This window comes from Thamnophis elegans, chromosome 7, assembly GCF_009769535.1.
Source record: "Thamnophis elegans isolate rThaEle1 chromosome 7, rThaEle1.pri, whole genome shotgun sequence".
Classification (NCBI taxonomy): domain Eukaryota; kingdom Metazoa; phylum Chordata; class Lepidosauria; order Squamata; family Colubridae; genus Thamnophis; species Thamnophis elegans.
In genome coordinates, this window is record NC_045547.1 from 48,219,002 (window position 1) to 48,240,203 (window position 21,202).

Here is a 21,202-nt window from a genome sequence, read left to right on the forward strand (position 1 = left end):
GGTCTTCTAGTCCAACCCCCTGCCCAGGCAAGAAACCTTATACCGTTTCAGACAAATAGCTATCCAACATCTTCTTAAAGACTTCCAGTATTGGGGCATTCACAACTTCTGGAGGCAAGCTGTTCCACTGATTAATTGTTCTAACTGTCAAGAAATTTCTCCTCAGTTTTAAGTTGCTTCTCTCCTTGACTAGTTTCCACCCATTGCTTCTTGTTCTGCCCTCAGGTGCTTTGGAGAATAGTTTGACTCCCTCTTCTTTGTGGCAACCCCTGAGATATTGGAACACTACTATCATGTCTCCCCTAGTCCTTCTTTTCATTAAACTAGACCAGTTCCATACCCAGTTCCTGCAACCGTTCTTCATGTTTTAGTCTCCGGTCCCTTAATCATCTTTGTTGCTCTTCTCTGCACTCTTTCTAGAGTCTCCACATCTTTTCTACATCGTGGCGACCAAAACTGAATGCAGTATTCCAAGTGTGGCCTTATCAAGGCATTATAAAGTGGTATTAACACTTCATGTGATCTTGATTCTATCCCTCTGTTTATGTAGCCTAGAATTGTGTTGGCTTTTTTGGCAGGTGCTGCACACTGCTGGCTCATATTTAAATGGTTGTCCATTAGGACTCCAAGATCCCTCTCACAGTTACTAATATTGAGCAAGGTACCACCTATACTGTACCTGTGCATTTTGTTTTTCTTGTCTAAATGTAGAACCTTACTCTTTTCACCATTAAATTTCATTTTATTAGATAGTGCCCTGTTCTGACCCCCACCTTGCCCGTTCAAAAACTACAGCCAAACAGAACTTCAAAGGAAATATTTTTATCAGTCCCGGATTTTGCTGGCTGCTAGTCCAAAATAAACATAGATAAATTATCTGGCAAAAAGTTCAATAGCAAATGCAAAAACAAACTCTTACAGCAAACCACTTCTCCAAGTTGGTTTCTTTGAATCATGAACACGAATGGGGAACCTTGACTAGAACAGGAACGGAACGGAATAGAACAGAACGGAACGAACGTTGACTTCTGCAACTAGGGCGTGGCACCATCAGTCTTTTATCCACAGGAGGAGATCCTTAACGAGCCACAGCTGCTTGTTATTCTCTCCTGTGAGCATCCTGAAACCACTCACAGGAGGTTTCTGATAGCAGCTCCAAAGGCTCCTACCGAGCCACAACAGTGCCCAATGTTCAAATTTCTCAAGATCCTTCTGTATCTTAAGCCTGTCTTCTGGAGTGTTGGCTATTCCTGCCAGCTTGGTGTCATCTACAAATTTGATGAGTTCTCCATTTTTTTCCTCATCCAAATCATTGATGAAAATGTTGAAGAACACTGGACCTAAAACAGAGCCTTGGGGTACTCCACTGCAAACTTCCCTCCATGTAGATGCATTTCTATTGAGGACTACACGTTGAGTGCAATTGGTCAGCCAGTTATGAATCCATCTGGTGGAGATGCTGTCTAACCCACATTCTTCTACTCCATCTAGTAGTAGGTTATGGTCTATCCTATCAAATGTCTTACTGAAATCCAAGTAAACTATATTGACGGCATTCCTCTGGTCTACTAATTTTGTCAAAGAATGCAATAAGATTAGTCTGGCATGATCTGTTTTTGACAAACCCATGTTGGCTTTTGGTTATTACTTTGTTTACTTCTAGGTGTTCGCTAATTTGTTGCTTATCTTTCTTCCCTGGTATTGGGGTCAGGCTGATAGGTCTATAGTTTCCTGGATCTATTTTTTTCTCCTTTTTTGAAGATGGGAACCACATCAGCTCTTTTCCAGTCCTCTGGCAGTTCCCCGGTGCTCCAGGATCTCTGAAAGATATAGTTCAGTGGTTCTGAGATCTCGTCTGCCAGTTCCTTCAGAACCCTGGGGTATAATCTATCTGGTCCTGATGATTTGAACTCATCAAGGGTAGACAGGTGCTCACTTATCATTTTCTTCCCTATTTCAACTTGTGTTCCTAATCTGATTTTTGTGGTGCTGTTTTTGATAGGTTGGACTGTTTTATCCCTTTGTGTAAAGACATGCAAAAAATGAGTTAAATAGGTTTAGGTTTGGGTTTTTTGGACTTATATGCCGCCCTTCTCCCAAAGGACTCAAGGCGGTGTACAACATAAAAACACATATTAAAAAAATTAAAAGAAAGATTAAATAGAATATCCAAAAAAAACCAACAGACATTTACAATGAGATTTCAAAATTAAATTAAAATTAACATTTCAAATTAATTTTATTTTTATTCAGGCCAGTCCGACTTGCTGGAAAAGCCAACTTTTTAGGGTGCACTGGAAAGACCGGAGGTTGGGAATTATGCAAAGCTCCTGGGGCAGCTCATTCCAAAGGAAAGGTGCTCCCACAGAGAAGGGTCTCCCCCTGGGGGTTGCCAGTTGACACTGCCTGGCCAACGGCACCCTGAGGTGGCCAACTCTGTGGGATCGTACTGGACGGTGGGAGGCTACCGGTGGCAGTAGGTGGTCTTGCAAGTACCTTGGGCCTAAGCCATGGAGCGCTTTAAAAATCATAATTAACACCTTGAATCACAACCGGCAACCAGTGCAGGCTGCCTAAAAGGGGTGTAACATGGGAGCACCTAGGTACCCCCATGACAACCCGCGCAGCCACATTCTGGACCAGCTGAAGCCTCCGGGTGCTCTTCAAGGGCAGCCCCATGTAGAGAGTGTTACAGTAGTCCAGGCGAGAAAGAACGAGGGTGTGACTGACTGTGCACAGGGCATCCCAATCCAGGAAGGGGCGCAACTGGCGTACCAGGCGAACCTGGTAAAAGGCCCTCCCTGGTCACGGCTGTCAGGTGTTCTTCTAAACCAAGCCACAAATCCAGGAGGATTCCCAGATTGCAGGTCCTCTCTGAGGGGGCTAAAATTTCTCCCCCTATCATCAAAGATGATACAAGATGCACAAATCGGGATGACGGGAACTACAGCCACTCAGTGTTGGAGGGATTGAGCTTGAGCCTGTTCGTCCCCATCCAGATCCGTTCAGCCTCCAGGCATCGGAACATCATGTCGAGGGCATTGTTTGGGTGGTTTGGGGTAGAGATGAAAAGTTGGGTATCATCAGTGTATTGATGATACCGTACCCCAAAACCACGGATGATCTTGCCCAGGGTTTTCATGTATATGTTGAACAGGAGGGGTGAGAGAACCGACCCCAGGGGCACCCCACAAGTGAGGAGCCTTGGGGTCGATTTCTGCCCTCCAGTCAACATGAACTGTGATCGATCTGACAGGTAGGAGGAGAACCACTGCAAAATGGTGACACTCCCAACCCCCCGAGTCGTCACAGTAGGATACCATGATCGATGGTATCGAAAGCCGCTGAGAGGTCTAATAGGACCAGGACAGAGGAACAACCCCTGTCCTGGGCCCCTCAGAGATCCTCAACCAACACAACCAATGCCGTATCCGTGCTGTACCCGGGCCTGAAACCCGACTGAAACGGATCCAGATAGGTAGCTTTGTCTAGCTACTGGGGAAGCTGACGTGCTACCACGTTCTCAACAACCTTCGCTACAAAGCGAAGGTTGGAGACCGGATGATAGTTGTCTAAAGAGGCTGGGTCCAGGGAAGGCTTCTTAAGGAGGAGCCTCACCACCGCCTCCTTCAAGGCAGTGGGAAAGAACCCCTCTCTCAATGAAGCGTTGGTAATTGCCTGGAGCCAGCCCCATATCACAAAAGTGGCAGCACTGAGTCTCCCCATAATCCTGTCCATCCCCTTGGGAGTCACAGGATCAAACTCATCCCAGATAGTTTCCACAAGATTCATCCCCGTTGACTCGCCCGAATCTACCCAGTCAGAGTCCAAGCCTGTCCGAATCTGAGGAATTTTATCCTGCAGATACTGAACAAATTCTTCAGCCCTACCCTGCAAGGGGTCTTCCCAGTTCCTTGATTAAGTAAGGAGCGGGTCACCCTAAACAGGGCGGCTGGGCAGTTATCTGTGGACGCGATAAGAGCGGAAAAATGCCATTTTGCCACTTTTATCACCACTAACTGGATTTAATATGAATTCTTACTAGTATTCGGTCTGATTCAGACCGGCTGGCCCTCCAATCACTCTCTAGGTGTCTTTTCCAGTATTTCATCTCCCGGAGCTCCTCGGTAAAACACGGAGCTACCTGGGATCGGCACTGGGTCAGAGGCCGCAAAGGCACAACGTGGTCCAAGGCCCCAGTGGCCGCCCTATCCCAGGCTTCCGCTAGGGCTTCGGTCGAACTGTGAGCAAGGGATTCAGGAAAAGTCCCAAGCTCCATCAGGAATTTTTCAGGGTCCATCAGGCACCTGGGGCGGAACCATCTAATCGGTTCCGCCTCCCTGTGGCGAGGGGTGGCAGTATGGAAGTCAAGCCTAAGGAGGAAATGATCTGACCTTGACAGGGGTTGGATAGAAATATCCCCTAAATCTAGATCATTCATCCAAAATCAGGTCGAGCGTATGCCCCCCGTTATGAGTGGGGTCTTGAATTAACTGAGTTAGGTCCATAGCCATCATGGAAGCCATGAACTCCCGAGCTGACTCGGATGTCTCGCCAATGGAAGGCAGATTGAAATCCCCCACAACCATAAGCCTGGAGAAATCAACCGCCAATCTGGATAACACATTCAGCAGCTCCGGCAGGGCCAATGAAATGTAACAGGGAGACAGGTACGTAACAAAAAGGCCCACCTGGACTCCAAGGCCCCATTTCACAAAAAGGGACTCACACCCTCCTATCTGAGGTCCAAGATTTTCCCTAATAACCACCGCCACCCCCCCCCCCTGCCCTGGGCTCTCGGCTGGTGAAATGCCTGGAAGCCTGGTGGGCATAATTCAACGAGGGGAATACCCCCCTCATGGCCCAACCAGGTCTCCATAATGCACGGCAGGTCCGCTCTCCCCTCTTGTATGAAGTCGTAAATGAGGGGAGCCTTATGTACCACAGACCTGGCGTTAAGTGATACCAGCCAGAGACGCTGTAATCCCGAGCACCCAGGGGTGCGAGAGGGGCAATGAGGGTCGGAGCACGCAATTGCTCTTAAACAGCAAACCCGCGTCTCCTGAACATAATTTGGCCCAAGGTCTCCATCGTATCTGCTCCTCCCACATACAATAGAGATGGCAACCCTCCCAATTGAATGGTTTAATGTCTCCCCTGGAATCCCAACCCTTTCCAGCACTCCCGACCCGCACCCATTAGTTAGCTCTGCCCTGTCTCCTGGCAGACTCCCCCCCCCCCAAATCTGTCTGAGCCATTGCCTTGGACCATGTTGTGCCTTTGCGGCCTCTGACCCAGTGAAATACCAGAATCAACCCCTCCGCCCACCCCTTAAAATTTGATTTAAAAAACCCTACAAAAAACCCCTAAGAAGCCTCTTTTTCGCATGCCACCTCACGGGATCCCAAGACCTGTCATTAAGAAAGTGTCTTGATAAGCAAGAGGGCCGTCCCCAGGAAAGGGGGAGTTCCCAAAGGGAGTAGCAATAGCAATAGCAGTAGACTTATATACCGCTTCATAGGCCTTTCAGGCCTCTCTAAGCGGTTTACAGAGAGTCAGCATATTGCCCCCAACAATCTGGGTCCTCATTTTACCCACCTCGGAAGGATGGAAGGCTGAGTCAACCCTGAGCCGGTGAGATTTGAACCGCTGACCTGCTGATCTAGCAGTAGCCTGCAGTGCTGCATTTAACCACTGCGCCACCTTGGCTCAACAGGGGGCACAACAGGAGTAAAGTTCTGTCGCAGTATAATATTGAGGAGAGAGTGGCATCAACCAAAACGGAGTGACATCACAGGGGGATGGAACGGGGAGCTGACATATCCACGGGGGGGGGGGGGCAGCCGACAGTGTTCAAAGGAGTAGCGGGAGACCTATGTCCATCATATCCGTGGTTGATGTTGAAGACAATATGTAAGGGTAACGGTCAGATATCAAAATTGCAGCAGATAATAAATTGCGGGTTGGTGAAGTGGCCAATGATGGTGGTGGTGAGGACAGCGGCGGCAGCAGCGGTTGCTCCAACAACTCCAACGACTGATCCGTGCCGTGTCCATGTCAGCTGCACTCATATCCGTCTCTGTTAACACAGTTCATAGCGTCACAAGGGGAGAGGCCAAATGGCACAGTACGGTGGCCCAGGCAATGGCGGTGATAGTGGGGGGCACAACAGGAGCCCCCCCGCTCCAACTGTGCCCACACCAACTACCGAAGCCATCTTCCGCTGGCATCAATGCCCATGCCAGGCGCCTCAGCCACTCCCCCACTAATCCAGTCTATCACATCCATAAGCAAAGGGGAGCAACCGGGATAATACCACGGCGTGGGCAGCAGCACCGACAGCGGCAGAAACCCTAGGTAGGGAGCCCCGCCCCGCCGCCGATCACACCCACGGCGGCAGCAGAAAAACGCTCTCTATTCTCCATTCACCGCCAACCACCCCGTTTCACTCAACGTTCCGGCTACAGGGCAGGAAATCGCAGCTCAAGAGTACCCCCCGAGGTCCCAGGAAGTTCCCATAGCTGGACCTGGAACTGATGATGGTATAGGGTACCCCCTGCATACCCTCAAAAGGAAAAACATCTCCCCAAAGTTCTCCTCAAACGCAGTAGTAAGTAAGATTTAGACGGAAAATAATAATTTGCATAATAAGTAGAAATAGTTCTGCTTTCTCCATGTTGCTTGTCACCTTCTTGCCACTTTCTCCCAGCAATGGACCAATTGTTTCCTTTTTTCTTGTTTTTAACATGTTGGGAGAAGCGTTTTTTGTTATATTTTACTTTTGTGGTAAGCCTTTCTTCATTGTGAGCCTTAGCTTTCCTCACTTCATCATTATAGGCTCGGGCTATTTGCTGATATTCTGCCTTATTTATGTCCCGCTTTTTATTCTTTTTTGTCTTTCAATTTGTCAGAGAGTTCCTTATGCAGCCATGCTGATTTCTTTTGGGAGCTGTTATTTTTCTTCTTCATTGGTATTGTGCTAGACTGGGCTTTTATAATCTCATTTTTCAAAATTTCCCAAGCTTCTTGAGTTGTTTTCCCCTTGAGGATTCTCATCCATGGAATTCTTCCCAAGCTCTCTCTGCGCTTATTGAAATTAGCTCTCTTAAAAGTCCAAGACTCTACTACTTGTGTTTGCATAATGTTGAATTCCAATATTGCATGGTCACTTGCCCCCAGGGTTCCTGTGGCTTCAACACTTTCTATCATTTCCTCTCTGTTAGTGAGAATTAAGTCCAATATGGCTGATCCCCTTCTTCCCTTCTCTACTTTTTGGGAAACAAAGTTGTCTGCTAGGTTCGTTAGGAACCTGTTGGATCTTCCACTTGGTGCAGAGTTTGTTTCCCAGTTGATGTCATGGTAGTTAAAATCCCCCATTACTATTGTGGTGTATCTTAGTTAGCTGTCTAGCAAAAAGTTCATCTACTTCCTCTGCTTGGTTGGGTGGCCTGTAGTATAGACCTATGGCAATGTCATTTCCCACCCAACCTTTAATATTGACCCAAATGCATTCAATATAGTTCTCATCATTATTGTGCTCTATTTCTGTAGATATGTAGTTATTTCTTATATATAGTGCAACTCCACCTCCTCTTTTATTTGGTCTATTTCTTTTAAATAATTTAAATCCTTCTAGCTGTATGTTCCATTTGTGGGTTTCATCCTACCAAGTTTCTGTAATGGCAACAATATTGTATCTGCCCTCATTTACTTGAATTTCTAATTCACCCTGTTTATTCCTCATACTCTGTACATTGGTGTATAGACATTTGAGTCCATTTTGATTGACCCTGTGCTTACTGTCTACATAACCTGTGTTTTGCCTGATTGCCCCTATTTTCTTGCTACTTGTATGATTCATGCACATGGTATGGCACTCACTATTAAATACTTGGTTTTGCTTGACAGCAAGAGTGATAGTCTTACCCGCACAAACATCTATGTTACATGCACTGATAACCCTAAGAATTTTAGATTGCTGGGGACAGAAATGTTCTGTATCAATTAATCCTCTGTCCCCGCTGTTCAGTTTAAATGTTTATCCAGAAAATCTGTGAATTTAAATCTGTGAATCTATGAATTATAATTCATTTAAATTGATTCTATGTCTGTGCAGAACTGTATTCAGAACCCTCTAGAATTTATGAGATTATTCATCAGAAGTCCTCATGTATACCTGTATCTAGATGCAGTTTTCATAAATCCCTTTATTTTGTTTTGACCATCAAATCATTAGTAAAATATTGCTGATTGTTCTTCAATCCTGATTTATTTAAATAATTTCCTTCTGTTATTTTTAACTTCTCAAATATTCTCCAAAACAAAATATTGAAGTGTTATTCACTGGCCCATTTTGTCTTCCCATAATTAGCCATGCAGTGTAGTGTATGCTAGTTAGAGATCGCGTTCTGACTTTAGACAATGTTTATTTCACTAATGTTTTTTGTTATCTATATTTTAGGTATGTTTCATACTAATTTTCATATCATTATTGCTCCTTGTACTTATAGATGATGATGACCGACTGTCCCAGTTATCTGCTCGATCTGCTGCTTCTGGTTCTCTTGCATCTCAGGTTCTAGAACGAGCTCAAAGAAGAAAAGAAAATTTCTGGGGCAAGATGTGATTGAATTTTGCTGTGCTTGCAATTCGTTTTATAGTAGAGTATTTTAATTTTTTCTAGAAAAAAATAGTTAAATACCAGGTTTTTTTTAACTAATAAAAAAGGAAAGGATCTGATATAAAAATGCTGGATATTCAAATACTCTTTTTGATTTGGCTTAATAGTTAAGTGCTTGATTTGAAATATTAACTTATTCAAAATCTGTATTCTACCTCACTGTCAAAAAAGCATTACAAACAAATAGATTACATCATAAGCTATTTTTACTTAATGAATTCCAAAGGACTCCATATCACTTTTAAAAAGCAGTGAAATGGTGCCGTATTACAAGTTTCAAAAAGTCTTTGATCTTCTAACAGAAATGAACATTAAACATAGCCAACAACTCAATAATGAAAAAGTTATGTGGAAGCAAAAAAAGATGAAACAAGAATAAACTACCTGCTACCTTTATATTGCTTACTTAGCAACTAAGGATTATTTGTGCTATTTTTGTATTATTCAGCAAGATTAAATATATTATTTAGAAACCTTCATTCATTATATTTATATATAACTTTTAGTTGGATTCTTTATTATTAATCTCTGTGTTCCAGCATGAATAATCAGTTTATGTTTTTGATAGATCAAATACAGTTTTATTATTCTAAAACACTAAACTAATTTGCCCAATTGGATGATCTTTTAAGATTAGTACTCCTATACTTCTCAGCCATTAGGACTAATAGCCATGTTGTTGGGAATTCTGGGAATTATAGTTCAGAAAATTTTGAAAGAAACCAAGTTGGGGAATTTTTTTAAAGCAGTTTCTATTATGAAATTATCATGAACAATACAGTCACAAATATTAATGTCATAGTCAATTTTCAAATACTTTGGCAATTCAGTATTGCTCACCATTTTCCTTTAGCTCAATATTTATATCATGATGACTAGCTTAAAACTGAAGTCTGTTGCTTTTCAGATTGTAATATTAACATGACTTGTATAATAAAGCACATGAGCATGTATTACTCTTGTGTGATAGTTCAAAATTTCAGAGAAGATACGTTCTTGGCAATATATTTTCTTGGGTTTAAATCCTAAGCTAGTTGTAGATTTTGTACATGAGAATCCTTAGCCAAACTAAGATCAAAATTTGTTTTAAATATTAAGTTTAGGGACTATATATTCTTCCCCAAATTCTGTGGTAATTTGAAAAAGATGAATTAGGGATGTGGTTCCCTAGCTATTGGACACTAAGTTTAATAATTTCATAATGACTAGTGGCAAGAGAAATGGTTGAATCCAGCAAGTTCTAGAAGCAATATATTGTTGGTCTTATACTTTAATAATTCAGAAATTTTCTTGATGTGATTATTGCATTATTGTAAAGCATTGTTTTAAACTAGAATGAAAATTATAGTAAATATACAGCATATAATTAGTTCTTTTCACATATTAATATTCTTATATTTAAACATTAAAAAGATAGAATTTGTGCAAAAAACCTTGACTGTTCTGTAATATTTCAAAGATGGTTAGATTTGTATGATGAGAAATCAAGTTGTACATGCTTTAAAAATGGAGTAATATATTTGTGTACAAAAAAATCTTAATTAGAAATGTTCACATCTGTACCTCATTTCTATGATTCACTTGCAGTATCATTTCAACATAAATTTCAGTTAATTCAAATTTTTGTTTTATTTTAAAATTTGTATTTCAACTATGTACTAATACATTTAAAGTGATTGGAAATGAATTGAAACATTTAGAGAAACAGAAAATCTTGGTGTCTTCATTTGCATATCAATCCAGAAATTATGTGTAGATCAGATAATTTCATTTTCAACTCTGCAAAAATCAATTTTATGAGATAGTTTTAGTTGAGGAAGAAATGTTGAATGTATAAACATTAATTTAACAAAAAGAAATAATGACTGAAAAATTGCTGTTGAAGCATTCAGTCTGGTTTACCTGAAAATGAGCCCAACTGATTCATTAATGTAACAAATTGATTATCTTTGCAAATTTTGATCTTTCACTTTGGGACCAAACAAACAATTGCTTTATTTTGAATACAATAAATGAGGTTTTTGCTTATTTAATTCTGTCTGCCAAGCAGAATGAGTGCACCATTTTCTTAGCGAGGTGTTCCTGGAAATATTGATTCATTCAGTTTTCTGGCACTTCTGCCCATATATCTAATCTCTCTAATTTGAATTATATATTACAACCCAGAAATGTGGTTATGACACAGTTGCTGCATTGTAGCATTTATAATCACTCCATCTTCTGAAAAGGTTAGAAGCATAATTGAAGATATTTTAAATTTATTAAGAAATAGTTTAGTTTAGTTAGTTAGTTAGTTATACTTTATTTGTATGCCGCCCTTTTCCCTGAGGGGACTCAGGGCAGCTCACAATTCAGGGGGAGGGGAAGACAAACAAGTTACAAACATGAAGACAGTACATTATTTAAAAAAGCACAACAGTCATACCATTCGGGTGGGGTTAAAATCATTAGCCCCAGGCCTGCTGGGACAGCCAGATTTTGAGGGCAGCACGGAAGGTCTGGAGGGTGGTGAGGGTCCGGATCTCCACGGGGAGTTCATTCCAGAGGGTCGGAGCAGCCACCGAGAAGGCTCTCCTCCGGGTAGTTGCCAGTTGACATTGGCTGGCTGATGGAATTCAGAGGAGGCCTAATCTATGCGATCTTATTGGTCTAGTGGAGGTAATTGGCAGTAGGCGGTGTCTCAAGTACCCAGATCCAATACAATGAAGGGCTTTATAGGTGACAACCAGCACCTTGAAGCGCACCCGGAGACCAACAGGCAGCCAGTGCAGCTTGCAGAGGATAGGTGTTACGTGGGTGAAACGAGGTGCACCCACGATTGCCCGCGTGGCCCCATTCTGGACCAGCTGAAGTCGCCGAATGCTCTTCAAGGGCAGCCCCATGTAGAGCACATTGCAGTACTCCAGCCTAGAGGTCACAAGGGCACGAGTGATTGTTGTGAGAGCCTCCCGGTTCAGGTAGGGGCGCAACTGGTGCACCAGGCGGACCTGGGCAAATGCCCCCCTGGTCACAGCTGACAAATGGTGTTCAAAAGTCAGCTGTGGGTCCAGGAGGACTCCCAAGTTGCGGACCCTGTCTGAGGGGCATATAATTTGACCCCCCAGCCTGAGAGATGGAACACTTGGCCAATTAGTGGGAGGGAAGCACAGCAGCCACTCGGTCTTATCTGGATTGAGTACAAGCTTGTTAACCCCCATCCAGTCTAACAGCTTCAAGGCCCTGGCTCATCACGTCCATCGCTTCATTGAGTTGGCACGGGGCGGACAGATACAGCTGTGTATCGTCTGCATATTGGTGGTATTTTATCCCGTGCCGTCGGATGATCTCCCAGCGGTTTCATGTAGATATTAAAAAGAAGGGGGGACAGGACTGAACCCTGCGGCACCCCATACGCTAGGGGCCTAGGGGTCGATCTCTGCCCTCCGACTAACACCGACTGCGACCTGTCCGAGAGGTAAGAGGAGAACCACCGTAAGACAGTGCCTCCCACCCCCACCTCCCGCAGTCGTCGCAGAAGGATACCATGGTCGATGGTATCGAAAGCCGCCGAGAGGTCAAGGAGTACCAGGATGGAGGTGTGGCCTCCATCCCTGGCTCTCCAGAGATCATCGGTCAATGCGACCAAAGCGGTTTCTGTGCTGTAGCCAGGCCTGAAGCCTGACTGGAATGGATCCAGATAACTGGCTTCCTCCAAGGACCGCTGGAGCTGAAAGGCCACCACCTTCTCAACAACCTTCCCCACAAAGGGGAGGTTGGAGACTGGACGATAGTTGTTTAGTACGGCTGGATCCAAGGATGGTTTCTTCAGGAGGGGTCTCACCACCGCCGCCTTTAATGCGGGGGGAAAGACCCCCTCCCGTAAGGAGGCGGCAACAACCGCCTGGATCCAGCCCCGTGTCACCTCCCTGCTGTTAACAACCAGCCAGGAGGGGCACGGGTCCAGCACGCATGTGGAGGCACCTACAGCTCTCATCGCCTTGTCCACGTCCTCAGGGGTAACAGCTTGAAAATCAATCCAGCGATGGCTTACCAGATTATCCCTTAGTGCCTCAGCTGGTTCTGCAGAATTGGAGTCCAGGTCCGCCCGAAAGCGAGCAACTTTGTCCGCGAGGAATTGGACGTAATCCTCAGCCCTACCCTGCAAAGGATCCCCCGTATCCCTCCTATTTAGGAGGGAATGGGTTATCCTGAACAGGGCGGCTGGGCGCGACTCGGCGGACGCAATCAGAGAGGCAATATGTGTTCTCTTTGACGTCCTGATTTCCCTGATGTACTCTCTGATGCAAGCTGTTAAAAGTGCTCGGCTCGATTCAGATTTACTGGATCTCCATTGGTGCTCTAGGCGTCTCTTTCGGCGCTTCATCTCCCGGAGTTCCTCAGTAAACCAAGGAGCCCTCCTGGATCCACTGCCTCGGAGCGGCTGTAGAGGCGCAATCCGGTTTAGAGACTCCGTCGCTGCCGAATTCCAGGCAGCAACCAGAGTCTCCGCCGGACTGCGGGCGAGAGTATCAGGAATAACCCCAAGCTCCGTCTGGAACCCCAAAGGGTCCATAAGTCGCCTGGGGCGGAACCACCTGGTCGGTTCCTCCTCCCTACAGTGGGGGTTTGGTCTCCGAAAGTCAAGCCTCAGTAGGTAGTGGTCCGACCATGACAGGGGTAAGATCTCACTACCCCACAGACCAAGATCGCAATTCCACTGCTCCGAGAGAAATACGAGGTCAAGTGTGTGACCCGCTGAGTGGGTTGGTCCCCGGATTACTTGGGTCAAGCCCATGGTTGTCATGGAAGCCATGAACTCCTGCGCTCCATCAGAGTGTTCACCGAGCGAAGGCAAATTGAAATCCCCCAGAACCATAAGCCTGGGGAACTCAACTGCCAGCTCGGCTACCGACTCGAGGAGCGAGGGGAGGGCTGCTGCAACGCTGTTGGGAGGCAGGTACGTTAGCAGCAAACCCACTTGACCCTTGAGGTCCAACTTCACCAGCAGGGACTCACACCCGACAAGCTCCGGAGCAGGGATCCTACGAGGAACTAGAGACTCTCGGATAACAATGGCCACACCCCCACCCCTTCTCTGAGCTCTCGGCTGATGAAGCACCTGAATAGGATAGGCAACATTCTGTTTCACACTAATAGCCATGTAAAGCATAGATGGCTAGAGTTAGCTGAATAGAATAATTAAAGTTGTGAAATCTTTAGTATCTGGTAGTTTGAATAAAGTTTTAATCAAAAGATTATACTTGTACGTTTTGAGCCACATTTGACATTTCTGCTAAACCAAAGAGTGAAGAAATGTACCCACCTCTATCAGTTTTTATGTTGGCTATCTTTAAATGCAGGTAGTCCTCAACTTAAGGACCATAATTAAGCCCAAAATTTATGTTGTGAGAAATTTGTTATGTGACTTTTGCTCCATTTTACGACTTTTCTTGCCACATTTGTTAAGTGAATCACTTCAGCTGTTAAATTAATAGCATGGTGGATAAATGAATTGATATTGCTTGTCAGAAGGTTGCAAGAGGGGATTACATGACTGCTGGACACTGTGACAGTCATAAAGGTGAGTCAGTTCTCAAGCTTTTGGATGTAAAGCATGTGACCACGAGGAAGCTAGAACAGTTGTACGTGTGAAAGATAGTCATGTCACCTTTTTCAGTGATGTAACTTTCTGTATAAAATATTTTATTCAATTTTCACATTCCATTTGCAATCATTTATATACAGGGTATTTACTATAAGAAAAGAAAAAAAAAGAAAAAGGGAATAAAACGAACAAATAAAAAGGAAACACAACTCATCATTCACAACCCCACCTAACCCTTGCATCCTCCATACACCCCATCTACCCCCTCCAACTTTCCTTTCTCCCTCTAACACTCCCCTCCTACTTCCCTTTCCCCTCAAACCTTCCTTCTCCCCTTACTCCCCAGACACCCTCCTTACATTCCTCTTACTCCTTACATTCCCCTTACTCCTTCCTTACTCCTCCCTCTTCCTTCCCTCTACCTCCCTCCTTGGTGTATGCCTTTATTCGAGTATTGTTTGATCTGATAAAAGTAAAGTGAACCAAGGAAAATAATAATAATAATAATAATAAAAAGAACCACCGTATATACACCGTATATAAAAGAACCACCGTATATAAATACATTCTTGTTCTTATTAAAACTATATTAACACCCCCCCACCCCACCCCCCACAATCCCCATCCCTAATCCTCCCGACTTCCCAGGGCCCACACCTGGCACTACCTTCTATCTAAAATATCTTGTATACATATGGATTAAAAAATAAAAGTAATATATAAAAAAAAAAAAAAAGAAAAGCAGAGAAAGAAAAAAAAAAAAAAAAAAAAAAGGAAAAAAACAAAAAAAAAACCACTCTTTGTGTTGATCTCAGCCCCCCATCTTTATCTATGCTTAAATAGTATAAATCATTCTATCTATATTTTATTCTCATCTCTTACTTCTTTGCTATTTACCCCGACCTTCTGTAGGCTCTCCCGTTCCCTTCCTAAACCTTATGATCCCTTCCAATAAGATTTAAGCAACGTGGTTCATGCCATATATTCAAATATAACTTTACAGACAAGTAATCAAACTTTCCCTTCTAGTAAAATTTAAACAACGTAAGTGATCTTTCTTTACCCCTTTTTCAAACAGTAATTCAAAATAATCTAACCAGATTTCCCCTTCTTAATAAAGTTAAGCAGCGTAGATCAGATATTACTTTACACAGGAATCAATTTCTATCTTAAGATAATTCCAACCGACTTCCCCTTCTAATAGAATTTAAATAACTTAGTTCATTCCACATGTATTTTACCCTCATCCCCCACTTGTCTGATATTTACCACTATCAAATTTATACTACCATTTGTTTAAAATATAACTCAGAGCGATTTGTAGCATAAATCATTCCACATATTCCAATAATACTTTCAGCAAGAATCAGTTAACCTTCTATTTTAAGGTAGTCGCTTCTAACAAAGTTTAAACAACATAAATCATTCCGCATTCTTTTTACAGTTATCTTAAGATAATCCCAAGCGGCTTCTTATTCTAATAAGCTTTAAACAACATAAATTTTGCCCTCTTCCCTTGCTTGTCTGGTATTTACCTCAAATAACGTAGTTCATTCCACATGCATTTTACCCTCATCTCTTGCTTGTCTAATATTTACCACTATCAAATTTATACTAGCGTTTATTTGAAATGTAACTCAAAACTATTACAACCAACTTTCCCTTCAAATAAAAGTTAAATAGCATGGATCATATTCAAATAATACTTTCAGCAGGAATCAGTTAACCTTCTATTTTAAAATAGTCCCATCTAACAAAGTTTAAACAACATAAATCATTCCGCATTCTTTTAACCACTATCAAATTTATGCTAACGTTACTTTAGAATCTAGCTCAAAGTAGTTTCACCCAGCTTTCCCTTCTGATAAAAATTAGTCCACTTTTTCTACCGGAGAGAGGTCTCAAACCCCCATTCAGTCCTCAACTTTAGGAAGTCTTTTGAAGTATCTAAATTCTCGATCTGCGTTCTTCTGCTTCTCCGAGGGAGGAGGGGCTACCCCCTCCATCTTGCAGCCGCATGGCCAGCCGTTTGCTTTCTCCTTCCGCTTGTCTCTCCTCTCTTCCAAGCGCATCAGGAAGTCCCGCCTTCAGAATCCTACAATAGAAATCTTGAGCCTCTGAAACAGAGTTAAGACGAAATCTTTGATTCTCAAATGTAACCGTGATGCCGGCAGGGGCCTCCCATCTGTATCGAATCTGTTGACTCCTAAGCTCTTTAGTTAAAAAGGTGTAGTCCCTTCTTGCTTTCAACATCTGGGAAGGTATATTTTTGAAGACAATCACGTCCTGGTCATCAACTCGGAGACTGTTATTATGAAACTTTTGCACAATCGCGTTTCTAGATTCTTTTGTAGAGAAATGTATAATTATATCCCTCGGGAGCTGTCGCTGTTCCGCTATCAATGAGTTCTGGCGATAGATTTTCCGAATCTGCCAATCAAAGTTAAGTCCCGGGCTTCCCAGCGCATGGCTGAAGGCTTCAGCAAAGGTCTGTTTCAAATTCTCTTGCTCCTTTTCACGGAATCCTCTGACTCTTATTGAAAATGCCTTCCTATCAGAATTTAGCATCATAAGCTGTTCTTCGTTATTTCTAATTTTTTCTTGTAAAATTTGAATATTGGTAGTCAAATCAAAATTAGCCTTCTCCAGACTTTCCAATTTGTTCTCTATTTCAGCAGAGTAATCCGACAGGGCAGACACGGCTGCAAACGTATTCGCCTTCATTTGATTAACTTTAGATTTTAGATCATCATAAAGTTGCAATACAAATTCCTTAAGTTCTTGCTTAAAGGCATCAAAGATTTTAAAGAGATATTCCTGTGTTAAAACTTCTCCAGTAGAGGGCGTAGGAGACAAAGGCTGTGTTTCCAAAAAAGATTCTTTAAATTCTTTAGACACATTTGTAGCAAGACGCTTCTTTGATCTGGGTGCCATAATAAATAAACAAGTAAGCAGCGCTTCGCTCCCCTCTATTTCCAAAGAAAAAGAGTTTATTTTGTTAAGGAGCGGTCTGCAGGAAGATAAGCCCGGCTAAGTACATCCAGTAATCATCCACGGAGAGTAATCGCCATTTTGAAGTCTATTTAAACAAAGAAGTCTTTAAGACGAATGGTGCTGGTATTTAAGATAGTAATAAAAGCATAAATCTCACAGGGGTGGTACCCTCCCGTATCAAATCTAGCTTGAAAAAAACTTTGTTTTGTCCTGGGGGGGGCTAGCCTGTCTGGGGCTGCCAAAAAAAAAAAAGGCAGCTGAGAAGAACTGGCCGGAGATAAAAGCTCCGCTTCGGCTGGATCTAATCTCTTCCACAGCCAAAAAAAGAAAAAGGCTGTGGCTTACGAATAGACCCTAGTCTACGGAGCTACCCTCCCTGCCCCTTTCTTAGGCAAAAAGGGGTGCTATCTATGATCTTATTTAGATATACAGACCAGATCTCTGAGGAGCTCGGTGGAGCCCTCCTCGGCAACAGGCCACGCCCCCAGGAAGTGCCAGTGATGTAACTTTGACAGGTCACTAAATGAACTGTTATAAGTTGAGGACTACCTGTATCATAAAAATTCTCAAGAAACTGAATTAGTTGCACACCACATGTTATGAAAGATATCCTTAGTGGCTTTGTTATATGATTTCAATTAGTCGATTGTTTAGTTTTCATATGAGTGCAAATTCATCTAATTTTATATTTGCATTTTTTCCAAATGTTGAAAACCTATCCTTAATTTAAAAGGGCATATTAGGAAAAAAGTGCAAATATTGATAGATATAATTCTATGTAATAATTCTAAATAAAAGCTGATCAGAGTCACCTGTAGGAAAGATGAGCGCTGTAAAGATTTAATAAATAAATAAATAAATAATGCATACAACAGATTTATTAGGGGGAAATAAAAGGATTTACTGGTATTTTATGGTCCATTTTTATCTTCCACTGAAATGTTCTGTTGGCTGTTTCTAAAACTTGTAACATCCAGAGTGTTCTTGCTTGACATGGAAAAACAGCCAACACCACAAACCTTACTGAATTTTGCAGCTTGCCGACACAAATACTAGCAGAATCCAAACCAAAAGTAGCACTAAATGGAATAATTTCGGTGAAGTCCATGAAAACATAAAAGTAGCAAAAGATATAGCTCTTCGTTAATTATCATGATTGAAAAACAACATGATCATGGTGTTGACATAAACAAACAGCACAGCTTAAAACAGCAGTGTTTTATCTTGAATTCAGTATAAAACTAGTTAGTCTGAAGTTGTGACAAAACCTCAGAACTTGATGCTTTCAAGTTTAGATCATATTGCACACTTTTAATGATACAGTATAACCTTAGGTCATGAACGCTTCTGACCACTACCAAGTTGGGGGCCGACCAAAAAATCCGTAACTGTTTCACTCTGGTCAGGAACATATCCTTGGGTGGTGATCAAACACAGCCACAGCACTTTTCCCTTCTGCACCATTTATTTTAACGTGCATGCACAGTCAGTCTTGCTTCCTATCACGACCAAATCGGATTGCGAGTGAAGTCATGGAATGGATTATGGTTGTGACCGAGGTTCCACTGTACGTGTCCAGAACTTGATGCTTTCTTTCAAGTTTAGAACATATTGCACACTTTTAATGATATGTGTCCAGAATTTGATGCTTTCAGATTTAGAACATATTGCACACTTTTAATGATATGTGTCCCATGTTGACTCATTCCCTCTTGTTGCTGTCAATATATTTTTTAAACACTTGTTTTAACAAAGTTATTATCAGATAGCAGAGATCTTATCTGAACTACAAAAACCCAGATTATCAAGAGATGCTGCTTTCTACCTCGATTTTGTAGCCTGGATGTGACATGCCTGTTACCCAATTTTGTAATTCTTAATTCGTTAACTGAACTGAGAACTACAGGAAGAAGTAATAGTTATAAAAGCAACTTGGTCAAAATTGCAAGATCTCAAAAATTCTGCGGTAGTCCTACTGACATTTTCATTTTTCAGAAGGTTGAAGAAGAGTCAAGGAAATTGGTTCTCCTACATTCGATCCAACCAACAGGGGAAGGGCAGACTGAAGAACTGAAAGCGGCAGGATGAACTGATCACATCATTTTGATGTTCAAAATACTATAGAAAGCGCAGCAGAGTTGTATATGCATAATAGAATTAAGGAGAGCAATTTCCAACCAATTTAATGATATTCTAGATGGGATCTCATATAACATGGCTTAAAGCAGTGGTTTTCAATTTATGGCCTGTGAACCACTGGGGGCATGCAATGTCATCACAGTGGGCCCACAGAGGGTTAAAGAAATATGATCTAAAACTTGAGTTAAGCCTTGGGGGTCTGTGGCCATGGTCTGTGACACAAAAGTTATTTAATGAGGGCTGTAGTGAAGAAAACGTGTTATGAAAAATATCCTTAGTGGCTTCGTTATATGATTTCCAGAATAGATTTCATGCACATAATAAGAAAAATATTTTGGTCAATTTGGTAACTAATATGTGTTGCTACCAGCCTTAACCTTCCCTGAGCTAGGTATGGGTAAGGACAATACCCACTAAATGGTGAATTAAGTAGCTTAAAAAAAATTAAGACAGTTTACTCCTTTGCAATCCTCACCCTGCAACCCTGCTTTTAAATTCCTGTGTGATATACAATATGAGATGTTTTAAATTGTTATTTATTGTTATTTATTTATTAACATGCTGACCATTTTATTGTCAAGGAACTCTAGGTGGCTTACAACATCATAAAAGCAAGCATACAAACATTAAAAATTAAAATGAACAATAAGTTTAAAACCTGGATACAATAGGATGGGGATGGGATCTACTTTCTAGTCCACTCAACACTTCCATCATAGGACACCCCCATTGGGCATCGTCTTATATTTCAGAGAGGTAAGGACGGATCAGTCCAAATGTATTTGTATTGGATTCTGGTGTTGTTTGATGGTGTCTTTGAATCCATAATTGCTATCTGAAATATTTGATTAGCACAAAACAAGGCACCAAAAGAATAATTGCTTGTACTTAGTCAACTGGCTCCTTATCCAGTTGTCTCACACATTAACCTTCATGGGTTTTTTTACAGCTCCCTTTCTGCTTTTCTCATTCTTCATCATCTGATTTTCTAAATGAAAACAAAGTTGGAATTAACAACAGTTTTGCAGAGATCCAAAATTGAAATCAAAATTGAAGTCAGTTAAATGTTGTTAGCCTCTTTCCTTCCAACAGTTTGTCACCTTTATTTCATTATCAAGAAATAATTTATATGATATGGAAAAAGGCTACATTTTAGTATGTAGCCTTTATTTGCTGATGAAAATCTTAAAATTCTTCCCTGATTATGTCAACATCCAACTTGTTGAAATAAATATTAATAAACTCTATACATATAATAAATTAAAACATTACAATTAGTTTGCATCATATTATTACATCTTCCTTTTATAAAGTTACTTATTTGCATCATTTTTGTGCATAATAATTTCACCAATTAATTCTGTACAGGCTGCTCAGAAGAAAGTTCTGAGTTCTTTGGGGTTCTCCAAATCTTACAGTCCCGCCCTGGTGCCCAAAGTCAGCCCTATATCTAGAATGCTTTGCTTGGTACTTGCCAAGTTCTCTGCTCTCCGGTGCTTTGGTTTGAAATGCACTTAAGGCAAACTGTTTTGATAGAAGTACGGCTGGGTACTAGTAGGAGCATCCTTATGAAATTTGTCTTCAGATAAATGGCTGTCTTGTAAATTACCATACACATCAAAAATTCGTAATTGATCAATAAACAAGTATGTGAAAGTTCTATTGAAATGTGTCCATTAGCCCAAACTGTCCATGTAGTTTTCTATAAATGATTTTAGGATGCAGTTCTAAACCTTTTAATAAATCACTGCTTATGAAACACGACATTAAAACTAATAATAAAGAAGCATTCATTCACTTAAGTA

The 21,202-nt window shown here is 41.9% G+C and overlaps 1 protein-coding gene across 4 annotated transcripts in view; it reads left to right on the plus strand.

Moving 5' to 3' along the window:
- The window catches only part of MDM1 (Mdm1 nuclear protein), a 41,064-nt gene extending 32,057 nt beyond the window's left edge, over positions 1 to 9,007 (plus strand). For all 4 annotated transcript variants that reach the window (XM_032221006.1, XM_032221007.1, XM_032221008.1 and 1 more), the window contains one exon: positions 8,511 to 9,007. In XM_032221006.1, coding sequence (XP_032076897.1) covers positions 8,511 to 8,626 — 116 coding nt within the window. In that variant the 3' untranslated portion in view covers positions 8,627 to 9,007. The remainder of the gene's footprint in view (positions 1 to 8,510) is intronic.
- Positions 9,008 to 21,202: the final 12,195 nt, after the last annotated feature.